Source organism: Sander lucioperca, chromosome 6, assembly GCF_008315115.2.
Source record: "Sander lucioperca isolate FBNREF2018 chromosome 6, SLUC_FBN_1.2, whole genome shotgun sequence".
NCBI classification, from domain to species: Eukaryota; Metazoa; Chordata; class Actinopteri; order Perciformes; family Percidae; genus Sander; species Sander lucioperca.
The window spans coordinates 23949151-23960212 of NC_050178.1; the positions used below are offsets into that span (position 1 = coordinate 23949151).

At 43.6% G+C, this 11062-nt stretch overlaps 1 protein-coding gene across 1 annotated transcript; it reads left to right on the forward strand.

Annotated features, from left to right (window-relative positions):
• The first annotated feature begins 297 nt into the window (after window positions 1–297).
• c1qc (complement component 1, q subcomponent, C chain) lies at window positions 298–9044 on the forward strand. The gene is made up of 7 exons (XM_036001842.1): window positions 298–430; window positions 1077–1190; window positions 1280–1342; window positions 4349–4502; window positions 6165–6305; window positions 6706–6832; window positions 8725–9044. Exons 2-7 carry the CDS (start codon window positions 1085–1087, stop codon window positions 8851–8853), a joined length of 720 nt encoding a protein of 239 aa, XP_035857735.1. The 5' UTR covers window positions 298–430; window positions 1077–1084; the 3' UTR covers window positions 8854–9044.
• Window positions 9045–11062: the final 2018 nt, after the last annotated feature.

Sequence of the window (11062 nt, forward strand, 5' to 3'; positions counted from 1 at the left end):
TGTCACTCAGGTTGTGGCATATTGTACATATTGGGCAGCAAGATATGCCCTGTCACCTTCTCCAAGGAGACTGTTTAATTTTGAAAGGACATTCAGCTCGTTGAAATCTGGGATATTTGTTAAAATAAAATAAAATGTGTGTGTCATTGAATGCTTTACATTATAAAATGCTCTAAATCTAAATACAGAAAAGGTTGATTAACACTAAACTCTCTCTCTCTCTCTCTCTCTCTCTCTCTCTCTCTCTCTCTCTCCTTCTGGCTTTCAGTAACTTCCCAAAATTGCAGAACTACATGCAACAGGCTCTGAAAATACTTTCCGACGTTAAAGCTGCTGAATCTTTGATTTGCTGCTGCAGGACTCGGAGCTACACTTCAGTTTGCTGTGAACTCACCGAGGAGGCTTTGATTCTTCTGTCTGTTCACTCAGGTGAGTTTTATTCATGTTTATATACAATTTATTTCCCACGACTGTGTGTTGATTGCAGTTTATCAGACTGAAGTCAATGACATGCATTTGTAAAAGAGCATCCGATGATCTCCGGTTTCTCCTTTCTTTGTCATTATGATTGTATTTTTGTTTTTATATTAAAAGAGAATTTTTGATATTTGATCATAATCTGACCTCACATTTCTTTCGTTACACTGAAGCTATTTTCTTTGCTTTCTTTCTCCCTCTCCTCCGTTCTTCTTTCCTTTCCCCTGGCCTCCTAGCTTCCTCTTTATCTCTTCTCATCTTTCCTTGTCTTTTTCTCTTATCCCCTTCCCACGTCTCTTCCTTTTTTACGCTCTCCTTTTTCCTCCTATCATCTCCTCCTTTCTCCTCCATTATCTCCCTCTAACCTTGGCTTTCCTCCTCTCCTCTTTCTTTTCTCCTTCTATTCGTCTTTCCTTATTTCTATGGGTTTCTTCTTTCCTTTCCTCCTCTGCTGTCTTCTTTCTTCATCTTTTCATCACCTATCCTTCTCTTCTCTTGTTTAATCTCCTCTCTTCTTACGTTTCCATCTCCCTTCCTTCTCCTTTTTTTAATCGCCTCGTCTCCTCTCATCTCTCATTGTCTCTTCATCCCTGTCAGGTTCGTCATCATGCTCCATCGTTGTTTTCTCACGATCGGAGCTCTACTCTCATTGGCCACACCCCAGCTGATCGCCATGGAGTCCTGCCCGGCAACAGGGATGCCTGGCATGCCAGGTAAGTGCATGCATGTTTGTATTTGTATATATATATGTATATTATTTTCTTTTCTTTTCTTTGTTAATCTGTTGTCTTTCTGTCCACAGGTATTCCTGGGCTGCCTGGCAGAGACGGTCGTGATGGACCGAAAGGAGAGAAAGGACTGCCAGGTATTGAACACACAGTTCACATGTTCCAGCTTGGTCACACAGAATTACGTGAAATGATCACAAACTGTTAACAGCGCATTACGTGGTGGTGGCACGGAATGTGTGAAAATTCTGTGTGGTCACCACAGAAAACAGTGCCAATGTAAAGTCAATGAGAAGATGATGTAGCATTAGGAGCGACTACGGTAGAGAGTAGTATGAAAGCCCAAAAATCCGCGTAAGGAGGTTGGTTGGGGAGGTGGATGGGTCAAACAAACACAGGACTTTCACCCAGGAGACCGGGGATCCCGTTCTTCTTTTCCTAAACCCAACCGTCCCGTTCTTCTTTTCCTAAACCCAACCGTCCCGTTCTTCTTTACCTAAACCCAACCGTCCCGTTCTTCTTTACCTAAACCCAACTGTCCGTTCTTCTTTTCCTAAACCCAACCGTCCCGTTCTTCTTTACCTAAACCCAACTGTCCCGTTCTTCTTTATCTAAACCCAACCGTCCCATTGTTCTTTATCTAAACCCAATCGTCCCGTTCTTCTTTACCTAAACCCAACTGTCCGTTCTTCTTTTCCTAAACCCAACCGTCCCGTTCTTCTTTACCTAAACCCAACTGTCCCGTTCTTCTTTATCTAAACCCAACCGTCCCGTTCTTCTTTTCCTAAACCCAACCGTCCCATTCTTCTTTATCTAAACCCAACCGTCCCGTTCTTCTTTTCCTAAACCCAACTGTCCCGTTCTTCTTTTCCTAAACCCAACTGTCCCGTTCTTCTTTACCTAAACCCAACTGTCCCGTTCTTCTTTACCTAAACCCAACCGTCCCGTTCTTCTTTACCTAAACCCAACCGTCCCATTCTTCTTTATCTAAACCCAACTGTCCCGTTCTTTTTTTCCTAAACCCAACCGTCCCGTTCTTCTTTACCTAAACCCAACCGTCCCGTTCTTCTTTACCTAAACCCAACCGTCCCGTTCTTCTTTACCTAAACCCAACCGTCCCATTCTTCTTTTCCTAAACCCAACCGTCCCGTTCTTCTTTACCTAAACCCAACAGTCCCGTTCTTCTTTTCCTAAACCCAACTGTCCCGTTCTTCTTTTCCTAAACCCAACTGTCCCGTTCTTCTTTTCCTAAACCCAACCGTCCCGTTCTTCTTTTCCTAAACCCAACCGTCCCGTTCTTCTTTACCTAAACCCAACTGTCCTGTTCTTCTTTACCTAAACCCAACTGTCCTGTTCTTCTTTACCTAAACCCAACTGTCCCGTTCTTCTTTACCTAAACCCAACTGTCCGTTCTTCTTTTCCTAAACCCAACCGTCCCGTTCTTCTTTACCTAAACCCAACTGTTCGTTCTTCCTTTCCTAAACCCAACCGTCCCGTTCTTCTTTACCTAAACCCAACTGTCCCATTCTTCTTTATCTAAACCCAACCGTCCCGTTCTTCTTTTCCTAAACCCAACTGTCCCGTTCTTCTTTTCCTAAACCCAACTGTCCCGTTCTTCTTTATCTAAACCCAACCGTCCCATTGTTCTTTATCTAAACCCAATCGTCCCGTTCTTCTTTTCCTAAACCCAACCGTCCCATTCTTCTTTATCTAAACCCAACCGTCCCGTTCTTCTTTTCCTAAACCCAACTGTCCCGTTCTTCTTTTCCTAAACCCAACCGTCCCGTTCTTCTTTACCTAAACCCAACTGTCCCGTTCTTCTTTACCTTAACCCAACCGTCCCATGCTTCTTTATCTAAACCCAACTGTCCCGTTCTTTTTTTCCTAAACCCAACCGTCCCGTTCTTCTTTTCCTAAACCCAACCGTCCCGTTCTTCTTTACCTAAACCCAACCGTCCCGTTCTTCTTTACCTAAACCCAACCGTCCCGTTCTTCTTTACCTAAACCCAACCGTCCCATTCTTCTTTTCCTAAACCCAACCGTCCCATTCTTCTTTATCTAAACCCAACAGTCCCGTTCTTCTTTTCCTAAACCCAACTGTCCCGTTCTTCTTTTCCTAAACCCAACTGTCCCGTTCTTCTTTTCCTAAACCCAACTGTCCCGTTCTTCTTTTCCTAAACCCAACCGTCCCGTTCTTCTTTACCTAAACCCAACTGTCCTGTTCTTCTTTACCTAAACCCAACTCTCCTGTTCTTCTTTATCTAAACCCAACTGTCCCGTTCTTCTTTACCTAAACCCAACCGTCCCGTTGTTGTCCCGTGTGTCACAGAACTGTAAGCCCACCCACGACCTTTTCCTTAACTTAAGGGGCCATGTTCATTTCATGGAATTCTTGCGTGGGCCCATCACGAAATTTTTCGCAATTCCGTAAAACTGCCACAGGGCCGTGTTCATTTCACGAAATTCTGTGAGATCAGGTTGCAAATGGTTCACATCTGGGATAGGAGAAAAAACGCTCAGGGTTGTTTGCATTTCTTAAAAACCAATCACAGTCGTCTTGGGCAGCGCTAAGACCCGGGCACAGCGACGGTGGCTCTGCAAGGAACAGGTTTTGGTGGAACATTTGCAAAAGAAGACACCACATACAATATTTAATGAAGTTAACTGTTGACACAATACAGTAACGAGAGCTATTTAAATTAGCTGGATACATTTGCTGTTATGTTGTGTATCGGCCAGCAAATCCCCTCGAATCGGGGCCCAACACCTCCCAGTTAGAGAGTAAATTCCGTAAACATATTTTTTGTAAATCTTTACAATCATTCGCCAAAAAGAGAAACTTAAAAAGTAGAAGGACAGTAGAAGGAAGGAAGGATAGATTAGATCCAAAGAAGGCGACACAAATGTCACATTTTTGGTAGGAAAAAAAAAAGTCTACATAAAGAGGAACAATGTTCTGGACAACAGCCTTGTTACTATTAAACATTTTGTTAAATATCTCACGTACCCCCTGCAGTCCTCCAGAGTACCCCTAGGGGGACACGTACCCCCATTTGAGAAACACTGCTTTAAACTGTCCAAAACAGCAGGTCAGTGTGGCTGGTTGATATGTGCGATGTTCAGCATGTTGTCGCTGTTTACAGGAGCAGCATTGCAAGGCAATCTCGGCCCTCAGAAGGGAGAGAAGGGGGAGCCGGGCGAGATGGGGTTTCCTGGAAAACGAGGACAGAGCGGTGAACCGGGAGAAGCCGGGATGCCAGGAATTGCTGGACCTCCGGGGGAACCGGGAGAACCAGGGTATGTAATCAGAGCAAGGCACATGACAGCATAGACGTTTATGTTGAATTCTTTGTTGTTGATCGTTGAAACTTTTGGAGTCCATTGGCACTGAATTCATGGTGACCACTAGCCTGGCTCCGCCCTCCTAGTTACTTCCGCTCAATTTTCATTTCCCTTCAGTACTCCGTCTGGGTTTGCGGTATATTCTTGGGTTTTCTCCGGTGAAATATTTGTAGGTCCAATCAGCGAACAGAGGGAGTGGCTGAGAACGATGACGTTGAGGACGTGCACTAAAGAGATGCGAGCGAAGCCACTCGGTCCATTGTGGCAACGCTGCCGAATATCCAGAAGTTAAAGCCCAAGCAAGAACAATCTTTGCTGAGTTGTGATGATGTGATGTGATGTTGTGGCCCTCCTCCCCACGGGGTTCGGGAACAGTTTGATTTTCCAGCTCGCTCCGTTAGTGGTGAAGAATATAAGTCGATAGTTGTTGTCGGTCTCCCCTCTTGTTGCACATGCGCATGACATACGTCACGACCAAACGTTAGCGATTGGTTATGGCAGATCCAGAGTGGCTCTGGGCAGATCCAATAGTTTTAAACTTCAACAGAGTACCCGCCTTCAAGGAAGTTAACACTTGTCAATGGAGAGAGGCCAGACTCTCTGGACCAATGAAATGGACCAGAGTCTGGTAGGACCAGGCTAGTGGACCACAGCCTCCATTATAAAAGCAAAATAACATTTGACCGCCACTCTTCACACCTACGGGGTTTAAATGTTCCAACAATTCCTGCAAAACTTAGCTGAGCATCAACACTGGATTACCGACTTTACAAATGGGGCTGCTACTCCAGGGCTACAAGGCTCACTGTGTGGAAATAACTTCGTAATAATTTGATTAACTGAATAATATAAACAATATAAAACGGAAAAGCCAACTGCAGTTTTGCCTGATTTTACAGGCCTGTCTTGCAAAATCTTTCAATATCTAGTGAAATGCCTTCAATATTCCATTTGATATTATGCTTACGTGGTGCATATTCCTAAATAACGTGGGGTTCAATATAGCCTGACGTGGTCATACTGATGCCGCTCCATTGGGCTGTGATTATGGGGCGTGTTTCAACCGACAGGAAAGAAAATGCCTCTGCACTCAATTGGGTAGACCTACAACCAATCAGAGCAACGGATAGACCTACAACCAATCAGAGCAACGGAGACAGACGTCACAGAAGCTGCAAGTCAAAGGCAGGCTTCGACAGAGCAAAGGCAGAGGCGGCAGTTTCCGTGTCGTGCGGCCGGGTGTGGCAATGTGTATATATACATTAAGTATATATACCGCGATCACATATGTATACATATGTACATATGTGTATGTATACATCCATCCACCCCACAACCAACCTCCTTACGCGGAAATCCTCCCTTACATACTACTCTCTAAATCCTATCTAACTGCTGCTCTCCCCGGTGCGTTACACAAACACACTGAAAGACGCCTTTTTCGTCGCATCAGACACTGACAGCCACTGTCCAAACGTCCTTATTTTACGAGTTCGGAATGAGAACGGGTTGTCCTACTATGACATGTCAACATGTCTGCTGTGAAAAAGGTCTAAAGGGGTCCCCAGCAGGTTAAAGCAGCTCTGAGCATCACTGTGTGGTTTTCTGTGGCTGCAGGGCTGTTGGAGTCCAGCAGCAGGCGGCCTTCAGTGTGGCCAGAGGAACCAACGAATATCCTGAGACAGCCAGCATCATTCGGTTCACCAAAGTCATCACCAACATCAACGATGACTACGACACCAGGACAGGACGCTTCAGGTGAGAAACCATTTTGTTTTCATATTTTACAGAAACCAATGAAGATGTTTTTTGTTTTTTTTACTACAAACTTGTATGGTAATCATGTTGTCAAGAATGTTTGCGCAAAACTTAATGAAATCCATCCATAATTGTTGAGATATTTCAGTCCAGACCAAAGTATGGACGAACCGACAGAAAGGCATCCATGGAGTGATGTCGCTAGCTAGCATGGCTGAAATCTATTTTTATAAATTAATACATATTTCCCTGGTTGATCTGGAATTTTTAAAGCAAGCCAAATAAAATAAAACATTTCTGTTCCTACAGACTTCCAGTGTGGTCAAGCTGCACAACCAGATAGGAGGAAAAAATAAAAAATAATGATTGAATGTGAATAAATCAAGTTTGTATGTTGTAGGTGTCGGGTCCCGGGAACGTACTACTTTGTGTACCACGCCTCTTTAGACAACCGACTGTGTGTGCTGATGAAGCTGGACCAAACCCTGCTGGCGTCGTTCTGCGATCATCGCCGCGTCAGGAGACAGGTACGAGCATAACACGATACTCCAGATTTATTTTACATTAGCTGATCCTGGATAGCAAAACATGGCCTTTCCAAATCTGGAAAACTGGGCACGTGAAAGTCTGTCACTACCCGATGTGAGTCGATTGCAGATGTGAGTTGCGCATGCGTCACTTTGACATTAGACCAGATTTCATGCAGATCTATATAATATATATACAGAATAATTAGATAGGTACATTACATAGCAGTAACTTATTATTTAGCCAACCTGATCTCAAAGAATTCCGTGAAATGAACACGGCCCCTTAAGTCAAAATCTGTGGCAGTTTCACGGAATCGCAAAACAGTCCGTGACGGGCGCACACAACAATTCCGTAAAATGAACACGGATCGCAGAAAATTACGACACGGCCCCTTAAATTAAGGAAAAGGTCGTGGGTGGGCTTACGTTTCTATGACACACAGGAAGAGCGGGATGGTTAGGTTCAGGAAAAGGTCGTGGGTGGGCTTACGGTTCCGTGACACACGGGAAGAACGGGACGGAAAACAAAAAAGCGACTTTAGGACATATGGGACACGATCGTCGGTCTCCTGGATGAAAGTCCTGTGTTTGACCCGTCCACTCCCCCAACCAACGTCTTTACGCAGAATTTCGGCCTTACACACTACTCGCTACCGTAGTCGCTTCTAATGCTACGTCATCTTCTCATTGACTTTACTTTGGCATTGTTTTCCGTGGTGGCCACACAGATTTTTCACACATTCCGTGCCACCACCACGTAATGCGCTGTTAACCATTCATGATCATTTCACGGAATCAGGCTGTATTTAGCGTAACGCATCACATTTTCACAGCATGATCCCTGATTTCAGTTGTAGATTAGAGGCTGAAGTAGCCTACAAGAACCTGCTAACGAGAGACTTCTGTAGCCTACAAGAACCTGCTAACGAGAGGCTTCTGTAGCCTACAAGAACCTGCTAACAAGAGACTTCTGTAGTCTACAAGAACCTGCTAACGAGAGACTTCTGTAATGTCAAAACAATAAAAATGGACCTACATAACGAAGTTGGTTCACTGCTGGCTACAAGTTAGCAATCAAACAATCATAGATAGCTACAGCGTTTTTGAAATGATTTCCATCTTCTGTTATTGTTTGTAATGAGAAAAGTTTATTATTTTATGGATTTCACAAATTGCTTGCAGTCGGATCCAGATCCCTAGGCGTTAAGCCGTAAACCATTTAAATCTGAGCATGAGCAACTCACATCTGCACTCGACTCACATCGGGTAGTGACAGTCCCTTAAAATGTCACTGAAGTACTCAACCCAGTCTCACGGCAAGTCATCAAATGGTCACGTCATTTAATCTATTGATTCGTGTACAGGACGCGATTATGTTGTTTTTTTCGTGGTGGTGAGCACGAATTTTAATGTAATGTATTTAAATGGGATGCATATTTCGTGATCACAGCACGATTACGGTAGGGAGTAGTATGAAAAGCCAAAAATCTGCGTAGGGAGGTTGGTCGGGGTGGAGGATGGGTCAAACAATACAGGACTTTCACCCGGGAGACCGGGGATTGCGTCCCGCGTGTGGCTTTTGATTTCCCCATTCTTCTTTTCCTAAACACAACCATCCCGTTGTTGTTGCGTGTCCCCCAGAGACTGTGGGTCGTGTCCCCCAGAGACTGTGGGTCGTGTCCCCAAGAGACTGTGAGTGCTGAGCACCACGAAAAAAACGACATAATCGTGTCTGCTACAGGAATCACAAGATTTTAAAAAGTGTGACCATTTCACGAACTGCCGTGAGACCGTGTTACCGAAGTACTGTATGAGTGAATGTAATTAGTTGTAGTACTCTCATTCATTGCAAAAAGATGCACCTGTATTTAAATTTTGACTGATTCCAGGTGACTTCGGGCAGCTTGGCGGTCTACCTGTCCAGTGGTCAGGAGGTTTGGCTGGAAACTAAAGACTACAGGGGGATGACAGGAAAACCGGCCGGTTACAGCATCTTCTCCGGCTTCCTACTGCACTGATCTAATGGACGGGGGGAAAAAATACAAAACTGCCTTTTTCCTAACTTTTACTAAACAGTTTTACATCAACTCCCAAGTCTTCCCTTCCTTCATGTTCACCTTAAAAACATGTGATGCAATGATTTGATCTTCTCTGTCGGTAAGCAGATAATTTGAACTGGAAAACCAAATAAACAGCTGAAAAAAACACACCAGAATGCTTTGTATTTCTATGTGATTTCTCCTTTTCTTGGCATTTTTTTAAATTCCTTATCTGGCTGATCATAACACAGACAGCTACTTTGCATCTCCATGCATTGTTTAAAGGTCCCATGGCATGAACATTTCACTTTATGAGGTTTTTTAACATTAATGTGAGTTCCCCCAGCCTGCCTATGGTCCCCCAGTGGCTAGAAATGGTGATAGGTGTAAACCAAGCCCTGAGTATCCTGCTCTGCCTTTGAGAAAATGAAAGCTCATTGTGGGACTGGCTCTAGTGGCTGTAATTCTGCACCAAGGCTGAATTTCAGGAAAGAGACTTCAGATACAGTATTAGGGGACCACTAAGGTCTATATAAAAGATATTTCAGATACAGTATTAGGGGACCACTAAGGTCTATATAAAAGATATTTCAGATACAGTATTAGGGGACCACTAAGGTCTATATAAAAGAGACTTCAGATACAGTATTAGGGGACCACTAAGGTCTATATAAAAGAGATTTCAGATACAGTATTAGGGGACCACTAAGGCCTATATAAAAGAGACTTCAGATACAGTATTACGGGACCACTAAGGTCTATATAAAAGAGACTTCAGATACAGTATTACAGGACCACTAAGGCCTATATAAAAGCATCCAATAAGCAGCATGTCATAGGACCTTTAAATAGCTCATGTGACTGTATTGTGTCAACAGGTAACTTCATTAAATATTTTATGTGGCGTTTTCTTTTATTGGGGTGCAAATGTTCCACCAAAACAAGTTCCTTCCTGAGACTAGTTTGCAGAGCCACCGTGGCTGTTTCCGGAGCTCTGTGATTTGGGACTAAGGCCTATATAAAAGCATCCAAAAAGCAGCATGTCACGTGACCTTTAAAGACCGCTGTGTCATAAACTTTCCCTCATCAGCCCTGTAGTACAGACCCAATCACAATTTTTGTTTACAAAAACTCCCGGGTAGAAAACTCCTGCATCCTGTACATGTAATTTAACGGCGCTGAGCAAACAGGGATGAGGAGCTGGATATACTCTAATTTTATTCATCTAAAATGTATGTTTGACCCTTTCAAATGTCAACACTTTCACTAACGTTAGCTTAGAGACCTAATTCACCTGTTGGGCCACAGACTAAAGAAAATTACATCACCCAAACTAGCCAACCGGCAGTGAGATGTTGCTGTTCGTAATGTTAGATTTGGTTTATCAAAGACACAGTTCAGAAATAAAGCACAGCAGAGACTACAGACCTCCAAGTTTAACTATATATCTTTAAATGTTACAGTTACGGATGAAAGTGACAACAAAAATAAACAAGATTGCCGATTTCCCATATCTCCACAATTCAAATTAATGGCCATTTGTCTACCTGGAAGTCATTTTTGTGACTAATTCATTCACTGTCAGATTGCCAGTGATGCTTTTGCTTTATACCTGTATATGATTTGCTATAAATGGAGACATATGTGTCTCTCACTGAATTTACATTTCTGTTCATTTCTTGTTTATTTTACGTTTATTAGATAGGCTTACATCTGCAATGTTTACGTGCATGTCATTTAAAGGAGCTCTAAGTGATGTCACGCGTTTTTGAGGCAAACATTTTTTGTCACATACAGCAAACATTTCCTCACTATCTGCTAGCTGCCTGTCCCCTGAACACACTGTAAAAAACATCTCCTCACTATCTGACATCTCCTCACTATCTGCTAGCTGCCTGTCCCCTGAACACACTGTAAAAAACATCTCCTCACTATCTGCTAGCTGCCTGTCCCCTGAACACACTGTAAAAAACATCTCCTCACTATCTGCTAGCTGCCTGTCCCCTGAACACGCTGTAAAAAAGCGTGGTCTCTGTAGACAGTCCAGGCTCTACAAGCAGCAACAAAAATAAACTGGCCAACCTGCACCACCAAACATAACAAACAGTCTTCCAGCCAATAACCAACAAGAAGGAATTTGGGGGTGGGGGTTGGGGGTTAGTGCACCTGCACATAAATGGGGGTGTGG